This window comes from Medicago truncatula, chromosome 1 (assembly GCF_003473485.1).
Source record: "Medicago truncatula cultivar Jemalong A17 chromosome 1, MtrunA17r5.0-ANR, whole genome shotgun sequence".
Lineage (NCBI taxonomy): Eukaryota > Viridiplantae > Streptophyta > Magnoliopsida > Fabales > Fabaceae > Medicago > Medicago truncatula.
Window position 1 is genome coordinate 46719376 of NC_053042.1, and position 25987 is coordinate 46745362.

The window sequence follows — 25987 nt, forward strand, 5'->3', positions numbered from 1 at the left end:
TTCATATTGGGAAAACGGGGTGTTACAAGGGGTGTTTTCCGAAGAAAAAAAAGTTTTACAAGGATGCAAATCAAACCGAAAATTTTATAAGAGCGAAAACCGAAAATGACCTATATTACAGGGGTGAAAAACACAATTACCCTATATTTTAAAAAAAAATTCTATTTTGGCCAGGGAATCGAACCAGCAAACAGTAGCAAAAGATATACAATGAAATACCAAGAGCTTTTTATTTGTTATATTAATAGCATATTTTTTTGTAAAGAATAAAAATAGCGTAATTTATTTTTATGAAAATCAGTTTTATACTTAAAATTATTTTTTTATTTGATTGGTAATTGTATCATAGTCAATGGATTAAATTTAAAAAATAATCTTGTGAAATTATGTTACTTTTATAAGTGTAATAATATTTTTTTAGAGAACATAATCATATAATGGAATACAAGATTTTCATTATAAAAATCGAGTGACACGATCGAGTCAATCGATTTAATTCGATTCATTCATGCGGTACGACCAGTAACCCAGTGGTTCGACCATTGACCCAATGACCCAATACACTTACCGAGTCGATCACCGGTTCGAGTTTTAAAACTATGCTTTTAGCCCTTATTGGTCATTGACTTTATTAATCGACTTTGAATATGAGGAGCATCAATTTAGTGAGAAACACTTTTGTTTTTTAGTCCCTACAAAATTCAACATTTTTGTATTCAGTCTCTACAAAAATGCTATTCTATATTGATCCTTATTTCACATTACAAGGACTAACCGTACAACTATCTTTGATAAAAGTTATTTTTTACGAGCTTGTAAAAGAGTCCTAAAGTCTTCTTTGACGGAGACGGAGGCACAATCTCATACTAAATATATTCTATAAAAAAAATAAAACAAAATAAAAGTATAAAGTAAAATTGAATAAAATTTATGTAGGAAATAAATTTGAAAAAAATATTGAAGATTATTATATACTTTTTTTTTGAAGGAAGATTATTATATTTTTGGACTGCATCTAAGAAAATAATCCACAGAGTACGTAGTTTATAAACCCTTATATATAAACCCTACTACCGTTCGTTCCTCTCTACAAACTCTCACAATTCTCATTCCTTGCTAGGGTTTCAGCAGCGCAGCGCAGCCTTTTCTCCTTCGTCTCAAGGTAACAAACCAACTCTAAATCCTTCAATTTCTTTTCTTATCAATCGATCGATCAATGTATTCTTATCATCATCGATTCATTCATAGGTTATTCGTGTTGTTTACTTTACATCTGCGATTGATTACATTATAATGCTTTTGTTTTTCGATTCATGCACATGTTTAATCGCAATTCTGAATCCTATCGTTTTTTTATTTATGAATCGCTAGTTTTAAAATAGTTGATGGTTCTGTGTTCTCATATATACTTCATTCTTGCATTTTAACATTACCATGCCATTATTATATTATCGTAATGTTTTTTTTAGTTGTTATTATTACATACTTGTTTGTTTGGTATTCAATTATTTGGCTTGGATTCTGTATATTTTTTTTGTCTTTGTGTTCATACCTATGTATATGGTTTTCTATTTGTTATGACTTATGAAGGTATTACTTAATTAATTCATGTTTGGGATTCATATATTCCCCTAGGTTTTTTTGTTGTTTTGCTATTTGATTCACATCACTATTAACATAACAACAGACATATATTTGATTCATATACTATTAACACTAATAGACTCATATATGATAATTATGTGATTTTTGAACTGTGTTGTGTACATGCCATAAAGATTTTATCCAATGGGGGATGTAGCTCATATGGTAGAGCGCTCGCATCACTTAGCATGCGAGAGGTACGGGGCTCGATACCCCGCATCTCCATAATTCACTTTAAACTGATGTTTGTTTTCCGATCATGTCGTGCCTGCTCTGTATCTGCTGAAATATAGTGACATGGTATGTGCTTTTTGATTTCTCAGAATGTTGCTGCAATTTTACTGTTTAGTACTCAAGTTTATTTTACTTATGAATTGTTTTCTGTGCTGAAAATAATGGCAGATCTTTTTTGTGCTTTTAAGCTTTTAAGTCCAAATGGGTAAGGAAAAGGTTCACATCAACATCGTTGTCATTGGCCATGTCGACTCTGGCAAGTCAACCACCACTGGTCACTTAATCTACAAACTTGGAGGTATTGACAAGCGTGTCATTGAGAGGTTTGAGAAAGAAGCTGCTGAGATGAACAAGCGTTCATTCAAGTATGCCTGGGTGCTCGACAAGCTCAAGGCTGAACGTGAAAGAGGTATCACCATTGACATTGCTCTCTGGAAGTTTGAGACAACCAAGTACTACTGCACTGTCATCGATGCCCCCGGACACAGGGATTTCATTAAGAACATGATCACCGGAACATCCCAAGCTGATTGTGCCGTTCTCATCATTGATTCCACTACTGGTGGTTTTGAAGCCGGTATTTCTAAGGATGGTCAGACCCGTGAACATGCTCTCCTTGCTTTCACTCTTGGTGTGAAGCAAATGATCTGCTGTTGCAACAAGGTATTTAATATTTTCAGCCCCTTGCGGTTGTATATTTTATTATTTTTATAATTCATTTATTTAAGTACTAATTGACATCTATCTTGAATTCATTTATTTAAGTACTAATTGCCATCTATCTTGAACAGATGGATGCTACTACACCCAAGTACTCCAAGGGTAGATATGATGAAATTGTGAAGGAAGTTTCATCCTATTTGAAGAAGGTTGGCTATAACCCAGACAAAATTCCATTTGTTCCCATCTCTGGTTTTGAGGGAGATAACATGATCGAGCGCTCTACAAACCTTGACTGGTACAAGGGTCCAACCCTTCTTGAGGCCCTTGACCAAATCAACGAGCCTAAGAGGCCTTCAGACAAGCCCCTCCGACTACCACTTCAAGATGTCTACAAGATTGGAGGAATTGGAACTGTGCCTGTGGGGCGTGTCGAGACTGGTGTCATAAAACCTGGAATGGTTGTCACTTTTGCCCCTACTGGACTGACAACTGAAGTCAAGTCCGTGGAGATGCATCATGAAGCTCTCACAGAGGCCCTTCCTGGTGATAATGTGGGATTTAATGTCAAGAATGTTGCTGTTAAGGATCTCAAGCGTGGGTATGTTGCCTCAAACTCCAAGGATGACCCAGCCAAGGAGGCTGCTAACTTTACATCTCAAGTGATCATAATGAATCACCCTGGCCAGATTGGAAATGGCTATGCCCCTGTTCTTGACTGCCACACCTCCCACATTGCTGTCAAGTTTGCTGAGCTTGTTACTAAGATTGATAGGCGTTCTGGTAAGGAGATTGAGAAGGAGCCCAAATTCTTGAAGAATGGTGATGCTGGTATTATTAAGATGATTCCCACCAAGCCCATGGTGGTTGAGACTTTCTCTGAATATCCTCCACTCGGCCGTTTTGCTGTTAGAGACATGCGTCAAACTGTGGCTGTTGGCGTCATCAAAGCTGTGGAGAAGAAGGATCCCAGTGGAGGACTTAAGCAGACCAAGTCAGCATTGAAGAAGAAGTGAACCGAGCAGGATGATCTATCTACTTGGGAAGCATATCATAGTTATTACAATAAATGGTCTTTGGTCCTTAGTATTTCTATTTCTAGTCTAGTTTACTTGTTTTTCATATTAAGTGTCAAGTCTGCACCTTCATCTCTTAGCTTTTGTTCTCAGAACTGGGTTCTAGATCGACGGTGGCAGCGCTCTATCTGTTTTATTTTTATGCTTTAATTGTTGTGTCTAGTCTGAAACTTGGATTTTGTAAGCAATCAGTAAGTTCCAGGACTTGCTGACTCTGTTTCTAAATATCAACTCTTTATTTTTGTTTATTTCTTGGTGTGATGTTTAAGCTTGTGCTGGGGAATGTCTATGTTTTAGGCAATATCGTTGCCAAGAATGTCAGGATCATTTTTGAATGTCAATTGCACAATGTCCTGATCGTTTACCTTATTATATATGAAACTAAACTCAAGCAACAAGAAACTAGTGAACCTGCTATCTAAAGTTTGTGGCTTAGGCAGTAGCATATCCGCAAGACCTTGGTTCAATTCAAACTATTGGAACAAGAAACTAGTGAGCCTGCTTTTAAACTTTGTGGCCTAGGCAGTAACTTATCCGCAAGACCTTGGTTCAAATCAAACTATTACATTTTAGTAAATTATAATCATAATCATATGTAAAATAATAGGATCCAGGATAGATAAATTATTTTCGAAGCTCCCAACTGATGGACCACTACATTTTTGTCTCTTAGTACAATGAACAAATAAATAGGAAATTCAATCCTGAATAATGAGATCAAAACTTGATAATCACTATTTAACTTAATGAAGCTCTCCACAACAAACTTAGAGTCAAGGTAAAAGATAATGTCTAATCTCCTCTCCAATCTACAAAATAGCTAATCATAATTCTTTCAAATTGTTTCTGGTTTTAATGTTCCCCGTTTATCTCTGTTTAGAAAAAAGTTCTCCCATACTAAATTTTTTTCCTATACTATTTGTTGTTTCTCTAGTATTTTTAATTCAATGTATAAAGTAGAACTTATCTTCTTCTTTTTTTGTTCAAGTTATATAAAATTGTTTCTCACTCTACATGTCCCTTTTTGTCTCACCTCTTTTCTCTCAGGCGTGTTTGTTTCAAGGTTAAGAATGACATTATCGGAAATACATGGCTAGGGAATGATTATACCCATGTTTGTTATGAGGTTGAGAAAAAAATATTCCTGGTATAAAGGTTCCTGGGAATGGAGTAACTTCCCATAACTTCCATCATTCCCATGTAAAGAGATGGGAATGTGCATTCCCATGATATTATGCATAGATTTAAAAAAAAAATTGTAACTTCCAATTTTTTCAGAAATGTCAAATTATTTGCCAAACATTTTTTTTAACAAATACCCAAGAATCAAATTTTCATATTTTCATTCCCGAGTATGTTATTCCTGGGAATAATTTGTGTTTTTCAAAAACAAACGCTCAGTAATTTTTTTAGAGGATTTCTTATCAGTAATTTAACAATTTATTATTTTCATTTTATACTGTATACCAAATCTTCTTCAATATTTATTATTATTATTGTTATTGTTACTATTATCATTATTATTTAATTTATCCGATCATTCTAACTCATACTCTATTTGTTCACATATTTACTTGATTTAACTCTAATACTGTAGTAAAAGACAAAAAAAACTGAGAAGATATAGCATTCGTGATCTTCTTGCGATGTTGTTTTTCGCTATGTTAAGTATTTAGAAGATTACTCTCCTAGCTTTACATGACAATTCACAATGGTCTTATAAGGTTTTTTTGATTGAGTTAAATTTATTTTTACAAAATCGGTCTTTATAAACTCTAGTCAGACTTTATCTTTGTTCAACGTAAGGCTTGAGTTTTTCTCCGATGATAGAAAAAAGGATATCTCTAGAGTCTAGACTGCCTACCATTCGTACTTGTTGGGAGGACTATTGGTTACCATTTCATAATGCCTTCAAAGTTTGGTCTCCTCGTAACCAACCGTTTGAAGTTAGTTTGATCTCTCATCTTATATATCCTAACATCGCTTCTTGGAATTTCCAACTCATTGATGAGATTTTACTACCATTTGAAGCAATGCAAATTCTCCAATTACCCTTATCATCCTATGGACATGCTGGTGGCATCACTTGGTGACCAAATAAAAGGGGGAGTTCACTTTTTAACACGAGACTTGGTATTTATGGAAAGATTTTGACAAAATTTTAGACTCTGAGACGATGAAACCAAAGTAAGTTGAAGTATCTTTAGTATCCTTCAAAGATTTCACCACATAAAGAGAATCACCTTCGGCTTCTATATTAAAAAAACCAACTCCAATGAAATTCTAAGCCAAGGCGCATATATAGCCAATCTGGTACGACCTCATTAAACGAAGTCGCAGCTGCATATAGAGTGCTGTTTTTATCAAGAATCACAGCTCCAATTCAATTCCTCACTTATCATGTAGTGGACCTGCTGCATCAACATTTAGTTAATGCCATAGTTTTGAGGAGATTTCCAGCTAACAATTGGACGAGTTTCATCTAGGGGTGTGCATAAAAACTGGATCAGCTGACCCAAACTGAAAATTTGGTGAACCAAATTAGAAAAGCCCAAACCATTTTCATTTGACCTGATCCAGTTCATTTTAATCCAGATTAAAACGGGTCGGTTGCCAAATAAAACGGGTCGGTTACCCATTTACTATCTCAAACCTGAATTTTCACAAACCGTAAAAAGCAAACGCGATTCCATTCCAAAAACGCAAACGCGATTCCAAACCGTAAAACGCGATTCCATTCCAAAATCTTCAAAACGCAATTCCAAAATCTCCAAACGCCATGTAGACTGTCATTGGGGGAAAAAGCGATTATCACAGAATCTGAGGTAATCACCGTCCTTCTCTTTTCTACCCTAATCAACAATCTTTTCTACAACATCCTTTTTACTGTTCATTTTGTTCTGCAATTTATTCATCCAATTTTGTTTCTGGGTTTTCGATTTCTGCTAGTATATTTACTTGGGTTGGTTCTACTTCACTGTATTCATGCTTAAATTTGCGTTTTTTTATTTGATTTTCATTTTTGGGGTTTTGGGCCATATTATTTACTTGGGCCATATTCATTTTTGGGGTTTTGGGGTTTATTTTTCATCAGAAAAAGAGTATGACTATATGTGTTAATATGCTTATGTTTAGGGTTTTGATCTGTGTTTTAGTCTTTTGGGGCTGTGAATAATTTGAGCTGGAATATGCTTCTGATCATGATAACTTTTTGCATGTCATATTTGTGAGTTTAGATTTTATAGGAAGAACTTTGAATTATTCTCTCACTTTTTGCACTATTTTATGTTTATAGAATCATTGCAAGATGACAAGTGATGGTAACCTTCAAACATCCGCAACATCAGAGCGTACGGTGTCTACACCTCCACCCGCAATGTCAAATAGTGCAATGCAACCTCCGAATTCTAAGAAGCGTAAGAATCGGTCGGAGTCATGGGATCATTTCACGGTAGAATGTCAGATAGAAAAGAAAGCTAAATGCAACTACTGTCCACAAATCATTAGGTTTGGTGGTGGAACTACTTCAATGGGAAAGCATACAGAGAGATGTGATGGTTACAAGAGGTCATTGATGAGTGCTGATGAACATCTGGACTTTCCCTTAGTTCCCAAGTTTGACCAAGAGGCTATTCGAAGAGCATTGGTGAAGATGTTCATCAACATGGAAATTCCATTCAGGAAGGTAGAACATGAATCTTTTCATGAGTTTATGAGTCTTGCCTCACCTAGATTTAAGTTGATATCACGAACTACACTTGCACGAGATGTCTTGAAACTCTGGGACATTGAAAGATTACAGTTGAAAAATTTTCTTGCTGAACATTGTCAGAGGGTTTGCCTCACCACTGATATGTGGACTTCTTCTTGTCAGAAGATGAGTTATATGTGTGTGACGGCTCATTTTATCGACAATAATTGGCGTTTGCATAAGAAAATTTTAAATTTTTGTCAAGTTTCAAGTCACACAGGGGAGACTATTTGTGCAACAATGGATAAGTGCTTGAATAATTGGGGCTTACACCGTGTGCTTAGCTTGACAGTAGACAATGCCTCCTCTAATGATGTTGGAGTTAGGCGTCTCAAGAAAAGGCTTTTGTCTCGAGGTAGCTTAGTCATGAATGGAAACTATTTTCACATGCGTTGTTGTGCACATGTCTTGAATTTAATTGTAAAAGATGGTTTGGAAGATATGGATGAATCTATTTTAAGAATCCGTCAAGCTGTATGGTACGTTAGGTCTTCTCCTTTGAGGCTTTCTAAATTCAAAGGGCTCATTGATGAGCAGAGCGTTGGTGGTAAAAGTTCAGTTTGCTTAGATGTTGAGACTCGCTGGAACACAACATATTTGATGGCAGCAGCTGCACTTAAACATGAGAAGACATTTGAAGAGCTGTGTTTTCTGGATCAGAAGTATGTGAATGAATTGACAACGAAGGGAAAAGGTGTGCCGACTCAAGATGATTGGAAACGTGTCAGGGAAATCCTTCCATTCTTGAAAATGTTTTATGATGCTACTGTACGCATATCAGGTTCGTCTTATTTAACAAGCAATATTTATATGTTTGAGATCCTTGGTATTGGGAAAAGGATAGTTGAAATGTGCAGCTCTGAGGATGTTCATCTTCGCTCTATGGCTCAAAGAATGAAACTGAAATATGATAAATATTGGGGAAATTACAAGAGCCTTAACATGATGCTATTGGTTGCTTTAGTATTCGACCCTAGACGTAAGGTGAGATTGGCTGATTGGATGATAAGGCGGTTTTATAATGAGGATGATTCTGATGCTTTGATAGCAATGTTAGAGTCTTGTTTGAAGTCTCTCTATGAAGAATATTATGACAGAGTTATGCATCCTCGAGGTAATTCAGAAGCGCCGCAAGCTTTTAATGGTGATAGTGACCTCTACGGTACTTCAGAATTTTATCTTTCAGATGGGTGTGGCACATCAGATAATGAGTTGAATACTTATTTGAATGAAAGCCTTGAGCGCAATATGGAGATTAATGTTCTAGAGTGGTGGAAAGTTAACTCTGGCCGATATCCAATTCTTGCAAAAATTGCAAGAGACGTTTTGGCTATACCTATTACAACTGTGGCGTCTGAATCTACATTTAGCACAAGTGAGAGAGTTCTTGACCCATACCGTAGCTCTTTAACACCTACCACAATTGAGGCACTTATATGCACTCAAGATTGGCTCAAAGGAGCATCTTCATCCTTGATTACAACCGAAGATTTTGAGAATCTTGAATTGCTTGAGCAAGGTATGATAGAACAAGTTGATACATGAATTATTTTTATTATTACTTATTATACTTGAGCATAATGATTTTTTTTATATCCTCTATAGACATTTGTCAATCAGAAGAGGGCCCTAGTTGTTCAACTACGTCTACTTCTATTGCATTTGAAGATGATTGAATGGTAATTCATTCATTGTGCACCACTATGTCTTCTCTCCTATAAAATTCAGCTTTCATGCCTTCTTACTTGGAAATCTTAAAATGCTATTCATCTTCAATCTCGTAAAACCTAATGATAGTTTCCTCTTGCAGATTGTGTTGGTCTATGTCAAGTTCTCAATGATGTTTTGGATAGCATGAGCAAGAAGGGCATTTCTGGACCTATTTGACTTCGATAAAAAACCAGTTCATAACAAAATTTGGTTTAGGTAGCATGAACCGGTTCTGAACTGGACTGAACTGTATCGAACTGGTTTTTAAAAAATCCATTTATTTTGTGAAAGTAGTTTTTTGATCCAAATTGTATCCATAAATCTAGTTTGGATACAATTTGGATAACCATTTGCACACCCCTTTTCATCCATTAATGTGCAGTCTTGCAAAAATCATTACTTCAAATACAAAACCAAACTAACTTAGGAAAGGGTCGACCCAACATAAAAGCGTGGTCAATATCTCCATCATCTCCAAGACAACAAACATGACTTCAAATGCAAAACCTTGTGCAGCAGCCTCCTAGCAAAATGAATATGTTTGGGGATGAACTTTAATTTTCATATGTATTTCCACACTTCACTACTACTCTTCTCCATTTCTTCTTGAGGAGCTTTATCTTCAATTTGCACTTTTTTATGCAGTGATAGACAGATTTTACCGTGAACTCTCTCTTTTATTTGGTCCCCAAGTGATGCCACCAGCATGTCCATATTTGTATTGCTTCAAATGGTAAAAAAAGTTGGAAATTCCAAGCACCAGTATCATGAGATATAAGATGAGAGACCAAACTAACTTCAAACGGTTGGTTACGAGGAGACCAACTTTGTAGGTATTCTGCAATGGTAATCAATTGTCCTCTAAAGTATGAATGTTAGGCCGTAAGCACGATCCTACAGTCTAGAGATATCCTTTTTTATCATCCCAGAAAAACTCAAGTCTCATGTTGAATAAACGAAAAGTTTAATTAGAGTTTATAAAGAATGACACTCTTGTTTTACAGGCTGGTTTTATAAGAATATGTTAAACATAACTAAAAAGACCTAATACGAGCATTGTGAATGCCCTGCCATGTAAAGCTAGGAGAAAGACTGATTTACTTTTGAAAAATATATCGCGTTTTACTAATGGAAATAACTGAAACCATATTAAACTTCGAGTAATCCGCCATTTTGATTTTCAAGATGGTAGGGATATAGACAATTCAAGACCTAAATTGATGGAAAAATTAACTCACATCAAATTAGTTTTGAGGTTGAGTGAGAAAGATCGGATAAATTAAGTAATAAGGAGAATAATAACAAAAAATGTTGAAGAAGATTTGGTACACAAGATGGAAATAATAAATTGCTAAACTTATGAGAAAAAAGAAGTGAGAGAAACAATATTAATAAACACAATACTAACAGTGTGAAACAAAGTTAAACACACACAAAAGATCATGATTGGTTAGACTTATATATTTATCTATTAAAGCCTTAATTTCTTCGTAGTTCTTGGACCGAATCAAACTTTTTTGAATATCTTTGAAGGATTCGACCAAGGAAGCATCCAAATCGATTTGTCATTTCAAATTATACTGACTAAATATCAAGAACATGGTTCTCACGTCGTCGTCGTTAATGAGCTTCATATGGGTGAACTAGGCGCTTCTAGTTGAGTCAGTCGGATCTTCGAAAGATCCAACCAAGGAAGCGTCCAACTCGATTGGTCATTTCGAACTATACTGACTAAATATCGAGAACATGGTTCTCACGTCGTGTTGTTCATGAGCTTCATATGGGTGAACTGGATGCTTCTAGCTGAGTCGATTGATGGACGTCGATACATAACACCGCCCACCCTCTTTGTGTCTCTGTGGTTGAGTCGACAATTAATTTGGTCTAGTTGATCTTTCAATCCAGATAGTGTAACATCAAACCATCAATCTGAACCCTGAACATATTGGGTTTTTTCCGTTGTAGTAAATTGCGGTTAACTTGGTGTTCAGATCAATAAGTAAAGTGGTCATGATTATTGGTGTGGTTTACTACAAATGTCAAACACACAAATTTATAGAAGTTTGCATGTGAACCACAGAAAAATATTGTACTTCGCAGATTTGATCATAAAATCTAAAATGTCCCCAAACCTACAAAGTATGGGTTTTAGCATAGTCTTAAACTAGTTTAGATTAAATAATTCGAACATTTCTTGAATTTGTTTGGATTAAATATTCTGAATCAACTTAGAGTGTGGACAGTAGCTTGGTCTACAAGACCAACTCATTTAAATGTGTTTTTTTGGGTCCCTTGACCTGTCAGACCACTTTGACCATGTTTTTTTTTTTTTACCCTAATTAAATGGCCGTTACACTCTATGCATGATCAATTTTTCACAAATACCTACTCAAAGCTAATTTATAAATTTTAGCACCTACATTTCAATTTCACACTTTTAGTTCATCATTTGAGTATGCTATATTATTCTTACAAGTACAATTAATTAAAACATATAGCTATGTATTATTATTTTTTCAACTTGGTATCAGACCCAAGAACCGACCAATTTTAGCAGGGGTCAAATTGTGAAGTCAGAGTAAAGCTCCGTATGAACTGAACCAACACTTTAAAATTAGAGTGTGTTGTTTTGCATATGTTCTGTTTTTGTTGAAACAAATATGATTTAGGGTGTGTTGTTATAGAAAAAAATGAGTCTACGTGGATGAAGAAATGGCCTTTTTTTTATGTTGCCTTTCTGAATGAGAGACGTGGCCTTTTGCCTTGAAGAAGACTTGCATGTCACATTCAGACAGGCATTAATATGTAGCGCTGTATTTTTAAATTTCGTGGTGCTTTTTCAAACTACGTAGCTAGCTTTTAAATTTCCTGCTATTTAATTCCTTTGAATCAACTGCTTAGTACACAGATAGGCATTAAAGGAAGAAACATGAAACTTGATAGACAAGGCAAATTATTTTGAACAGTAAAAAAATATCCGGCATCCTCTCTTGTCAATGTATTTTTTTTTAGTAGTAGTATTTCGTCTTAATTACTTACTTTTATTTTTGTCTTTGGATTCATACTTATGTATTGTTTTCTTTGTTGAATTGGCAGATATTTTTGTGCTTTCAAGGACAAATGGGTAAGGAAAAGGCTCAGATTAACATTGTTGTCATTGGCGATGTCGACTCTCGGAAGTCAACTGATCTACAAACTTGGAGGTGTTGACAAGAGTGTCATTGAGAAGTTTGAGATAGAAGCTGCTGAAATGGGTAAGACTTCAGTCAAGTATGCCTGGATCCTTGACAAGCTCAGGGCTGAACGTGAAAGAGGTATACCATTGAGATTTCTCTCTGGAAGTTTGAGACAACAAAGAACTGCTGCGTTGTCATTGATGTCCCGGGACACAAGAATTTCATTAAGAACATGATCACTGGGACGTCCCAAGCTGATTGTGCTCTTCTTATCCTTGACTCCCGTATTGGTACTTTTGAAGTTAGATTGTGGAGGAAGTTTCATCCTATTTGAAGAAGGTTGGCTATAACCCAGAAAACATTCCATTTGTTCCCATCTCTGGTTTTGAGGGAGATAACATGATCGAGCGCTCTACAAACCTTAACTGGTACAAGGGTCCAACCCTTCTTGGGGCCCTTGACCAAATCAACGAGCCTAAGAGGCCTTCAGACAAGCACCTCCGACTACAATGTCTACAAGTTTAGAGGAATTGGAACTGTACCTGTGGCACGTGTTGAGACTGGTGTCTTGAAACCTGGAATGGTGGTGACTTTTGCCCCTACTGGACTGACAGCTAAAGTCACGTCTGTGGAGATGCGCGATAAACCTATGGTGGACGTCTTGTTCAAAGAAAAACCTCTGATGGAATACCTTCCCGGCGACTGTGTGAGATTTAATGTTGAGAACGTTGATGTTAAGGATCTCAAGAGTGGCTATGTTGCCTCTAACTCCATGGATGACCCAGCCAAGGAGGCCGCTAACTTTACATCTCAAGTCGTCGTCATGAATCACCCTGGCAAGATTGAAAATGGCTATGCACCTGTTCTTCACTGCCACACCTTCCACATTCTTGTCAAGTTTGATGAGCTTGTTACCAAGATTGATAGGCGTTCTGGTATGGTGATTGAGACGAAGCCCAAATTCCTGATGAATGGTGATGCTGGTATTATTAAGATGATTCCCACCAAGCCCATGGTGGTTGAGACTTTCTCTGAATATCCTCCACTTGGCCGTTTTACTATCAGGGACAAGCGTCAAACTGTGGCTGTTGGTGTCATCACGGCTGTGGAGTAGAAGGATCCCAGTTGTAACACCCCGTTTTCCCAATATACAAATTTCTTAAACAATTATCAGAGTAAAAACCATAAACGGGATATCACATAGAAACGTAATCCAAAACAGTTAAATAATGATTTAACCTTCACAAATATCTTTAACATAGCAGCGGAAAATCATAAACATAAATCATAAACGTTTTCGGCACGCAGGCCCAATAAGTATCTCAAAAGAGTTTATCAAAACATAAGCAGTTCACGTAAAAGAATGAAGCATGTTATAGCATTAAACCCCATCCCGTTACGTATCAGAGCGACCTAGACGACACAGTGAAGGCAAGGCCAACTCACGAAGCAACTGCACACTAAGCACGATCACCTGCAAGTTACCCATACGAAGGGCAACATTTTCAAGCAGAAGGGGTGAGATTTCATAATAAAATAACATTAATCAGTGTAATTGTGAATCATAAATTAACATCAATCATTCCATTATTAACTTTGCATAAATGCTAAACAGTTATCACGTAATCACATATCCAATCATTATAAACAACATAACATAATCAAATAACACTTATCACATAATCACATATCCATTCATTATCAACAAGGCATCTTAATCATGACAATGTGACAATGCTCCTAGACTCCTTATATGCATGTGGTACCAATCGTCATCATAAGTATTAATATACTTTAATCGTGCGGAGGACAAAGCTCCTATAAAACGTGCGGAGGACAAAGCTCCTAATTTTCGTGGTGAGGACTAAGCTCAATGATATGCTATGCATGGACACATATGAACAAAACATCATAATCATCGTAATCATGTGCATTCAATAACTTGATGCAAAACGTCATCATTTTCCTTATATTCATATATAAACATTGCATACTCAGTTAAATAACAGCAGCAGCATAGTCAAGTCGCATAACAGCAAGGAGATATCAATATATCAACAACAATTTACTAGAATCATAATCATTTCAATTATATCTTACATATTGCATAATACCTTAATCATGCTCAAATAATATCAACTTAACTCAATAGCTTTACAGACTGCATTAAACGTTATCATAAGGTTTCATTACCAATTAGGGGTTCACTCTGGACTAAAAAGTGCGACACAGATCGCACAAACACATAATCAAGTTCATCCTGGTTGTACTCGCGAGGCGAGAGTACTTACTCGCCATGGCGAGCACCACTCAACTCACAAACTAAGCTTGTTCTAGGTTCCCTCTGATCCTACATTCATTCCTAATCAATACTAGGTAAGTTCAGGTACTCAAAGGCATACAAGATTCAACTAAAAAGGTCGAAACACGAAATATGACATGCACTCTGCCTAAGCTCGCGAGGCGAGGAAGGTTGCTCGCCATGGCGAGTTGCACCAAACAACTCGCGAGGCGAAGGAAAGGGGCTCGCGTGGCGAGCGATGAAGTTCACCACTCGCGAGGCGAGGATCATCACTCGCCGTGGCGAGCGATGAACAGAAGCACGGGCAGACTAGGGTTTTTCTCAAAAATCCATCACACAACATGGTTCAAAGCCTAATTTTGATTCCAGAATTCATCCTAAACATATTCTAAGGTTATAGGACGGTTCTTACATCAATCTAAACAAGTTTTACCGTTTGATCATCAATTTTTAGGGTTTTAACCTAATTCCAAAACTTTTCTAAATCAATCCTAACTTTGTCAATTAATCATCAGAATTACAACAATCAATGCTATTGAATTACTAGTCTCACCCTTACCTGGTTATGAAGAAATCGCAGCACTCTACCTTGGTTCCTCTAGACTTGGCTTTTTCTCCCTTTTCCAAAAGTTTTCACGTACAATGAGTTTCTAAAATATTAGGTCTTCTCCTATTTAAACCTCTTTCTAATAACTTATCTTATCTCACTTTCTCCCCCAAAACTATCTAAAATATCAAAACAGCCCTCAACTAAATATTTTTCAAATCTTTATCTTATTTAACAATAAAATAAATTCTATAATCTTATCAATTCCTCCAAAACTCATAACCTAACACGTCATCAATCAAATCACCAAAATCACCACAATTTATCAAAACATATCAAAATCATACATATATTATATAAATATAATATAATCACTTAAACTCGATTAAATAACTATTAAACGAAAGTGGGCGTTACACCAGTGGAGGACTTTAGCAGACTAACTCAGCATTGAAGAATAAGGGAACCGTGCAGGATGATCTATCGTCTTGATTACAGTAAATGGTTTGGTCTTCGTAATACTACCATATCTGGTTTAGTTAACTTGTTTTTCAGATTAAGTGTCAAGTCTGCACCGTCGTCTCGCAGCCCTTGTTCCCAGGATTGGGTTCTATATCGACTGTGGCAAGGCTTTTTCTTTTTCATGCTTATGCTTTAATATGTGTTCAGTTAGAACTATTTCTATTTTGTAAGCAGCTAGACTGCTGATTTGATTTAGTAATATCGACTTTATTTTTGTTTTTTAAGTGCTAATTTTATGTTGCTGGGGCATTTATCCGCATGATTATTTCTCACCATCATAGCACATAAACGTACGTGTGGTGTTTATGTGGTGATCACATTGCGCTTAGAATGGATTATTTGTTATACTTGTTCTCTGATTTTTATTTTGTTTTTGCTGCTTGGAATGTTTCGATTTCGTTTGTCAGGGATGAAGTGAATATTTTTAGTTCAAGAATTTGTTTAGTCTGTAGTATATCATGTCTGTTGATTGATTGTGTTTTATTAGTCAGAAAAATTCATATGAATTAAAAAAAAGTAGCTTCAAGCCATGTAACTTAACATCTATACTAACACATACCAACTATTTTATGAGCTATAGCAACAAAATATAGACATGCTGCTGAGTGAAAAACAAAATAAGTTGATTGGGTCTGTGTTGGTATAAATGTATCTTGTTTTTAGTTTTTTGCCGCTGCTACAGTTTGCGAGTGTTACTAACGAGATTCCTTATTCCCCACTGCAAAACCAAAATCACTGCCTTAATACCTTTGCTCAGTTTTCTGCTTCAAATTAGAATATTCTGCTCCAATATAAATAGTTGAGGTATTTTACAATGCTTGAGAAATGACTATGTTGCCTCTTGCTAGAGAAACCCAATTGAAGAAAGTGCAAAAGTTCGAGAAAAAAATTAGTCATAGTTTTAAGACTTGTTTATGAGTGACAGCGAGCAACAAAAGTTTCTTCATGATAGAGTGGCTATCCATTAACCTGGTGCCATGGTCTCCTAAACTTTCTACATTACTTATTTTACACTGTTGTTTTAACGAAGGTGCGACTCTTGTTTTATTTAACACTGTTAATTTATGAAAATAATTGGTTACATAAAGCATTTGCCAGGTCCTTCAATTGTGACACTCTAGCTCTGCCACCGCATCCATCGTTGACATGGCTGGGAGCAAAGTCTTATAGTGGGAACGACACGGGTACTTGTAATCACAATCATTAGTAAATAACTAAATGATTGATATACATGTTATCTGGTAAACTTCACCTAAACTTGCTGTTTATTCTAAAATAGACTCTCTGTTTTTTTGACGAAAAGCTAATTTCTTTAATTATCACTGCAGTCGGCAGCTAAAAAATCATCAATACGTTGAGGAGTTCCTTCAATCTATATTGAATCATGATGACAGAGAGCGAATTTGCATTAGTATGAGCTACTTTATTGCCCTCTCTTTTTAACATGAGACTTAATGATATTATGAATTTTTTTTTTGACAACATTTTACACTCTGAGACGATGCAACCAAACCAAAGTAAGTTGAAGTATCTTTAGCTTTTTTCAAAGCTTTCATCACTTCTTTAAAGAAACCAAGGTCCAGTATAAATTCTAAGCCAAGGTGGATAGCCATACCTCGTGCCGAGTCTGAATCTAGTACGACCTCATTAAATGAAGTCGCACTCGCACCTGCATATAGTGCTCTTTTCATCACCAATCACAGCTCGAATTCCCCTATTTACCTTGTAGTGGATCTACTGCATCAACATTTAATTTATACGATTACAGTCTGAGAGTGTTGCATTTGTACTCTGCTGCCATTCCCTAAGATTTTTTCACATAGGGATACAATGAGCTCACTAACCTCCGGCTAATCCTGCATAATAATTTTCTCCAGCCAAGTGCAAAAATCATCTTCTACATTATCAAAGTTGATTCCAAGAGGAGAAGAGAACCAAACTAACTTAGCAAAGGGACACAACATGAAAGCAATGTCAATATCTCCATCACTTCCAAGGCAACGGGGACAAGAGGCAGGAATAGAACATCCACGGGACAATAAACATGACTTCAAGGGAAAAAACCTTGTGCAGCAGTATTCTATAATAAGTCTTATCCATTGATGTTTATGGAAATCTTCAATTTTGCACTTTTTTATGCAGCGATAGACAGATTTTACAGTGAACTCCCCCTTTTATTTGGTCCCCAAGTGATGCCACCAGCATGTCCATAGGATGATAAGGGTAATTGGATGTATTGCTTCAAATGGTAAAAAATCTCATTAATGAGTTGGAAATTCCAAAGCACCAGTGTCAGGATATATAAGATGAGAGATCAAACTTAACTTGTAATAAAAATAAATATTGAAGAAGATTTGATATAGAGTATAAAATGAAAATAATAAATTTCATTACTGATAAGAAATCCTCTAAAAAAAGTTACTGAGAGAAGAGAAGTGAGAGAAAAAGGGACATGTAGAGGGAGAAACAATTTTATATAACTAGAACACTTGACTCTAAGTTTTGAATTTCCTATTTATTTGTTCATTGTCCCAAGCTTATTGAGTTTACCAAGAGACAAATAAATGTAGTGGTCCATCAGTTGGGAGCTTCGAAAATAATTTCTCTTCCAAAATAATCCTTGATCCTATTATTATACATATGATTATGAATTTTTTTTTTTTGAGGAATCATATGATTATGATTATAATTTACTAAAATGTAATTGTTTGAATTGAACCAAAGTTTTGCGGATGGCCACAAAGTTTAGATAGCAGGTTCGCTTGTTTCTTGTTGCATGAGTTTGGTTTGATATACAATAGGGTGAACGATCAGGACATTGTGCAATTGACATTCAAAAATGATCCTGACATTCTTGGCAACGATATTGCCTAAAACATAGAGACATGCCCCAGCAAAAGCTTAAACATCACACCAAGGAATAAACACAAAAATAAAGAGTTAATATTTAGAAACAGAGTCAGCAAGTTCTGGAACTTACTGCTTGCTTACAAAATCCAAGTTTCAGACTAGACACAACAATTAAAGCATAAAAACAAAACAGATAGAGCGCTGCCACCGTCGATCTAGAACCCAGTTCTGAGAACAAAAGCTAAGAGATGAAGGTGCAGACTTGACACTTAATATGAAAAACAAGTAAACTAGACGAGAAATAGAAATACTAAGGACCCAAGACCATTTATTGTAATAACTATGATATGCTTCCCAAGTAGATAGACCATCCTGCTCAGTTCACTTCTTCTTCAATGCTGACTTGGTCTGCTTAAGTCCTCCACTGGGATCCTTCTTCTCCACAGCTTTGATGACGCCAACAGCCACAGTTTGACGCATGTCTCTAACAGCAAAACGACCGAGTGGAGGATATTCAGAGAAAGTCTCAACCACCATGGGCTTGGTGGGAATCATCTTAATAATACCAGCATCGCCATTCTTCAAGAATTTGGGCTCCTTCTCAATCTCCTTACCAGAACGCCTATCAATCTTAGTAACAAGCTCAGCAAACTTGACAGCAATGTGGGAGGTGTGGCAGTCAAGAACAGGGGCATAGCCATTTCCAATCTGGCCAGGGTGATTCATGATGATCACTTGAGATGTAAAGTTAGCAGCTTCCTTGGCTGGGTCATCCTTGGAGTTTGAGGCAACATACCCACGCTTGAGATCCTTAACAGCAACATTCTTGACATTAAATCCCACATTGTCACCAGGAAGGGCCTCTGTGAGAGCTTCATGATGCATCTCCACAGACTTGACTTCAGTTGTCAGTCCAGTAGGGGCAAAAGTGATAACCATTCCAGGTTTTATGACACCAGTCTCGACACGCCCCACAGGCACAGTTCCAATTCCTCCAATCTTGTAGACATCTTGAAGTGGTAGTCGGAGGGGCTTGTCTGAAGGCCTCTTAGGCTCGTTGATTTGGTCAAGTGCCTCAAGAAGGGTTGGACCCTTGTACCAGTCAAGGTTTGTAGAGCGCTCGATCATGTTATCTCCCTCAAAACCAGAGATGGGAACAAATGGAATTTTGTCTGGGTTATAGCCAACCTTCTTCAAATAGGATGAAACTTCCTTCACAATTTCATCATATCTACCCTTGGAGTACTTGGGTGTAGTAGCATCCATCTGTTCAAGATAGATAGAAATTAGTACTTAAATAAATGAATTCAAGATAGATGTCAATTAGTACTTAAATAAATGAATTATAAAAATAATAAAATATACAACCTCAAGGGGCTGAAAATATTAAATACCTTGTTGCAACAGCAGATCATTTGCTTCACACCAAGAGTGAAAGCAAGGAGAGCATGTTCACGGGTCTGACCATCCTTAGAAATACCGGCTTCAAAACCACCAGTAGTGGAATCAATGATGAGAACGGCACAATCAGCTTGGGATGTTCCGGTGATCATGTTCTTAATGAAATCCCTGTGTCCGGGGGCATCGATGACAGTGCAGTAGTACTTGGTTGTCTCAAACTTCCAGAGAGCAATGTCAATGGTGATACCTCTTTCACGTTCAGCCTTGAGCTTGTCAAGGACCCAGGCATACTTGAATGAACGCTTGTTCATCTCAGCAGCTTCTTTCTCAAACCTCTCTATGACACGCTTGTCAATACCTCCAAGCTTGTAGATCAAGTGACCAGTTGTGGTTGATTTCCCAGAGTCAACATGGCCAATGACCACAATGTTGATGTGAACCTTTTCCTTACCCATTAGTCCTTAAAAGCTGAAAAACACAAAGATCTGCCAAAGAAAACAATACATAAGTATGACCTAAAAGAAAATAATAAAGGAATACTGCTATCAACAACACACTATCAAAAAAGATCTAACAATTCAACAAAGAAAACAATACATAAGTATGAACCCAAAGACAATGACAGCAAGTCTTATCCCACTAAGTGGACTTGGCAACAAAATGAAATGAATTACCCTCACGTAGGATCGAACTACGGACCTTCAGTTGAAAAGACTGATGCTCTACCACTGAGCTATAAGGGCAAATTGTCTATGAACTCAGACCAAAAATGAAATACATAATCAACAATATGACAATAATTAACATCAGCATGATAAGGAAAAAGGGGGCTCCACCACTGGGTTAAAAGGGCTACATTGAGTCAGTTCCTGAACAAGGAACTTGTGTGTATTCTAATCTTATTTCTATTAGTCAGACATGCAATCAGATATTTCAGCAGATAAAACAGGTTAAACAAACCTAAGTAATCAACAATAAAATAGATAAATGAAATACAAGAACAACGTTCTGTCACCATGTCAATAACAGAATATATAGTGGGCATGAAATAAGATGTTTCTGCAGAATCCAAAAAGCAAACAAATTTAAACAATTGAAAAATATCATAGTTACACACACACATTCCGATGATGTTTGTAATACACAATCCAAGTCAATAATTCAACAAGTAATAAAACAATAAATTAACATAAGCATGCTTCAAAGAAAAAAAGGGGCTCCACAGAGTTACTCTACTCGATTTGAGTTGATTCCCAAATAAGTGTATGTGCGTATTATAATCTAATTGATTATCAGGCATGCAATCAGATTTTTCAGCAGATAAAACAGATAAAATAAACCAGTGATCAACATTAAAATACGAGAAACAACGAAATTTCGTTACCATGTCAACAACACAAAATAGATTGGAAATGTACATAATTCAAAAATATAATCAATATCGTTATTGTTATCACATACATTCGTGTATGTCAATTATGTTTGAACTACATGGATCAACATAAAACTCAAAAATATCGATCCCAAAAATCAACACCTCCAAAACAAAAAATTAAAACTACCGATCAAAACCATAAACGATTATAACCGTATATGAATTCATAACAACAATTAATCAAGCACATAAATATCAGCATGTTTATCATAATCGAATACCAAATAAAAAAGAAAACAAAAAAAAACAATTTGTAATGATCCCATCATCCATGCAATCACGTACATACGCTAAACTAAGTTGCGAAAAACCTATGAATCCGTGAAAAAGATTATACAAATACATCGTTGGAATCGAAATAAGAGAATTACCTAGAAGAGGAAAGCAGCGCTAAAACCCTAGCCGCAAGGATGAGAATGTGAGAATGGAGAGTGGTTGCAGTGAAAGAATGAACAGGGTTCCAGGTTTTATATAGCGCGTAGTTTTTTGGCATTTTGACGGAATTGCCCTTTGTTTTCCGTTGCTTGGGCTCCAAGCTAAATAATAGGATGTGGCGTTTTTTTAGTTCGGCGGTCGAATTTTAGGGTTTAAGGTTAACCGACTTAATTCACCTAAATAAGTCCCTTAATGTATTTTAAAAAAAAAACTAAAATATTTGGTTCTGTAAAAAAAAAAACTAAAATATTTGTTTTAAATATGTATTCGGCATTTAAAAATGAGTTTAATTTCTTCGGTATATTTTTTTTAAAGGAATTTCTTCGGTATATTGTCAATGTAAATATATATATATATATATATATATATATATATATATATATATATATATATATATTCAACGATGTGTTGCCACGTCATTGCATACATGTGTAAAATAACTTTACACTTATTTTGCATACAAATATAATCCTTTAAAAATAACATTTTTTTTTGTAGATAGACGAAATGACAAAGCCATTATAAACTCACACACACAAGTGGAGGTACCGGGGTTCGAACCCCGATCATGGCATCCGGCCTAACAATTTCGGCATTTTGCCAGTTGAGCTAGGACTTATGGATTAAAAATACCACTTTTATTTCATACAAAAATGATTTGATTTTAAGATGTTTTTTTAATGTTGTAAAATGTATTCATTTAAATCTTATAATATTGTGAAATATTCATTTTATTGTTTATGTAGTCGGTATTTGAAAAACTAATATTGAAGATTTAGCCTATGTGGCAGTTGCTGGTTGTGCAACTTTTACCACGTGGCAATCACACACATAATTTAAGAATTGTTATAAACTCTTTACTTGCTGTAGTTTTACTTTATATTCAACTTATATAAAACATGAAATCAAATCTCAAGGGCTGGGTACAAACAAACAAGATGTGCACTTTTATCTCATTGTTGTACCAACAAATTACAAGATGTGCACTTTTTAGATATTCAGGCTTAAATATTAGTATATGTAACTTCCATTTCTCAAAATGCACCGAGTGATTTCCAAGAAGTTTACCACAAAAAAATCAACTAATAAAACACCATCTCTTGTTGAAAAAAAAAAGACCATTAAAATAATTGGACCAAAAAACATTCTCAAGGTCATTTGCCTAAGGTTGAAATCGGTCAGCAGAAAATTATTTTAGCTTGAATGCGATTTCTGGACTTTGCATGAAGAAGAACGAGGTAAAATTTCCAAACCACAAATGTTATGGAATTTGTAAGTAGAAACTTTGTTTTAAAAATCATGCATTCAATTTTTAAAAGTACTATGAAAATTGCTTTTTTTAGGATCAATATAAAATTATTTTATACATACATCCAATTATATATTGTTACATTAATTAATAAATATTATCATTCGTGTGTTTTAATATTAAATAATTAATGTGATAACACATCTTTGAATACACGTGTACAATAATTATGCGGACAGTTAGGGCTGACAATGAACTGATACAACTTGAATAAAGTTCGGAACTCGACTCGGTAATTAGTTTGTTGAACTTGGTTCATGAACCAAACGAGCCGAACTTGAACTAAAGATTAAGTTCGTTAATTAAATGAGTTGAACTTGAGTTATATATAGTTCGATTCGTTTGGTTCACGAACTGACTCGATTGTGTGTGTGTGTGTGTGTGTCTATATATATATATATATATATATAATATTTAACTGATAGTAAAATATAATAGAAGCAATATAAAACAACAATGGTAATAGAGTGTGCAACACCCCGTTATCCCAAAATAATTAAATATAAAATATTCATCAGAGTAATTCACCAAACAGGCATCCTACACTACATTTTCAAAATTTCTTAAATAGAAAATAATACTATTTAATAAAACTTATTCATAAGCCAGCATTAATTTGCAGCGGAATATTTTCAACATTAAAATTCATTTTCAACATTAATAACCACAGCATTCAACATAATAATTCTCCAATAGAAATCTTGGCATAAAAGCCCCAACATTAAATCCAACAATCAAACACAGGGCTAGATCAGCATAATCCAAAAATGTGATACATAAGGAATGAAAACAATAAGAAATCCCATCCCGTACGTATGAGAGCCCTAGACACTTGAGCCACCACCTACTACTCAGGATCACATGCAAGTTACCCATAGGAAGGGCAACATTTTCAAGCAGAAGGGGTGAGATTCACAACAATAATTATAGATAATAAATTCATTAATTGAATCTAACACCCTATTAAACATCAATACATCATCTTGTAAATACAAATATATGTTTCACAAAGCAACAACATCATCTTCAATATGGCAATGCAACCAACAGCAAAGACTCATGCATGACATGACGACACCACTAAGACCCCTCAATAAATGCAATTATGCATGTGGTACCAAAACAGGACCGAAGCCCTCACCGCTTTTGAATGGTTAAAGCATTCATGAGGACATAAGTCCTCACCGCTGTGAACAACAAGTGCTCCAGGACATGAGTCCTCCCGCTGTTTATGCATATGCAATGGACCCCCTTGTGTATATCTACATACAAATTGACCATGCATACATTTTCATATGACTTCGAGTTTATACCACATGTATGATTTAGTAAATACAACATACATTACATCCATCAACAATATCATCAATCAGTAATCCAGCAATCCAGGAAGATGCACAATTAATCACAATTAGGCCTAAACATCAACATCATTCAACAATAGTCAACACAGAATAAACATCTCTGATTCTGGGCTACTCGCCTCGCGAGCACTCCTACTCGCCATGGCGAGTACACAAAAAACGTCACTCGCTGAGGCGAACTCAAGGCGAGCTGGGAAAGGTTGCTCTCGGGAGTTTTGTCATTTTTCTCACTAAATCTTCATTTTAAGGTTCCCTAATCATCTTTTTAATCTGAAAATTGTCCCAAACCTCTATAAAATCATCTAGGTACTCAAAACTATCATCCTAATACCTTATAACAACAATTCAAAAATCATGTTTTATACAGGGTTACTCGCCACGGTGAGTTGTTCTGCTCGCGAGGCGAGCCATGAAGTTGCTCACTCGCCTTGGCGAACAAGGCTACTCGCGAGGCGAGCGATGAACTTCTGTACGGGCAGAATGCAGGTTTTTTCCAAAAATCTCATTTTTCTTCAATTCACTGCCCAAATTAGTTTACAGATGCAAAACTAAGTGCTGTCTACAACCATAATTTAATTCTAACATCAGAACATCAATTTCACACTCTAAACTCAACAATTTCATCATAACCCAAAATTCCCAATTCTACCATAACTCTGTTAAATCAAAATCAGAACTTAGAATCTATACTACTGAAGCAAACCTCACCCTTACCTTAATTCAGAAGCACAAATGCACAGCAATTCGGATTCCCTTGGTTCTACTTGCTCTTCTCTCCCTTTTTCTCCCAACTTGACTGTTTTCACGTAAACTGCTTTCTGACTTCTCTTTTCCTAACTCCCCTTTACTTAACTCCCTTTATTTTCACTTAACTCCCCATTAATTCTAATAAACTCTAATTAACTCCCCAACCCCAAAATAATAATTATTTCTCACCTAGTTAAATTAATATCAAAACCAACCATATAATAAAATATATCACACCACATAACATCACCAATATTATTTAAAACCATATAAAAGACTCTAAATAATTCAAGATAAATAAATATATCGACTAGGGCGTTACAGAGTGGACCTGGATAGCTTTTAGCAATGGAAATATGTTGCTTATAGTGCCATGGTGTTTTAGCAAAGTTGTACTACTTTGTTTTTGTCCCACATCGAAAGTATTTAAGATAGATACAACAATACTTGTCTATAAAAGAAGCGGCTTTGCTACTCTTTGATATGAAGGTGGGCAATCTATTATTTCACGGTTGTGGAATGGCTGTAGTTTTAAATATTAATAGGTTTAAAATATGCAATTTTTTAAATAAAAAAATAAATTTCAAAATTACGTGATTCGAGTAAATGAACCTAACGAGCCGAACCGAGTTGCTCGTGAACTTTAAACGAGCCGAACTCGAGCCCAAAAAAATGTTCGTTTTGAACTCGAGTCGAGTTTCGAGCCGAACCAATTCTTGTCGAGCCGAGCTCAGACAAGTTCGACTCGACTCGACTCATTTCCAGCCCTACGGACAGTGTATACTAATTAAATTACTTTTACTTAGAACACAAGTTAACTAGCA

At 35.8% G+C, this 25987-nt stretch overlaps 2 protein-coding genes, 1 non-coding gene and 1 pseudogene across 3 annotated transcripts; 2 read left to right on the plus strand and 2 right to left on the minus strand.

The window, feature by feature from the left end:
• The first annotated feature begins 1041 nt into the window (after positions 1-1041).
• Positions 1042-3862, plus strand: LOC25485829 (elongation factor 1-alpha). Its single transcript, XM_013614042.3, has 3 exons — positions 1042-1162; positions 2047-2541; positions 2670-3862. The coding sequence occupies exons 2-3, from the start codon at positions 2080-2082 to the stop codon at positions 3552-3554; spliced, it is 1347 nt and encodes a 448-aa protein (XP_013469496.1). The 5' UTR covers positions 1042-1162; positions 2047-2079; the 3' UTR covers positions 3555-3862.
• An 8333-nt stretch (positions 3863-12195) lies between these two features.
• On the plus strand, positions 12196-13365 carry LOC25485830 (elongation factor 1-alpha-like; annotated as a pseudogene).
• A 5178-nt stretch (positions 13366-18543) lies between these two features.
• Positions 18544-21777, minus strand: LOC25484951 (elongation factor 1-alpha). The gene is made up of 3 exons (XM_013614044.3): positions 21680-21777; positions 19867-20358; positions 18544-19738 (listed from the first exon to the last, which is right to left on the minus strand). Exons 2-3 carry the CDS (start codon positions 20326-20328, stop codon positions 18854-18856), a joined length of 1347 nt encoding a protein of 448 aa, XP_013469498.1. The 5' UTR covers positions 20329-20358; positions 21680-21777; the 3' UTR covers positions 18544-18853.
• TRNAK-UUU (transfer RNA lysine (anticodon UUU)) lies at positions 20545-20616 on the minus strand. Its single transcript has one exon. It is a non-coding gene; the product is annotated as a tRNA-Lys (tRNA).
• Positions 21778-25987: the final 4210 nt, after the last annotated feature.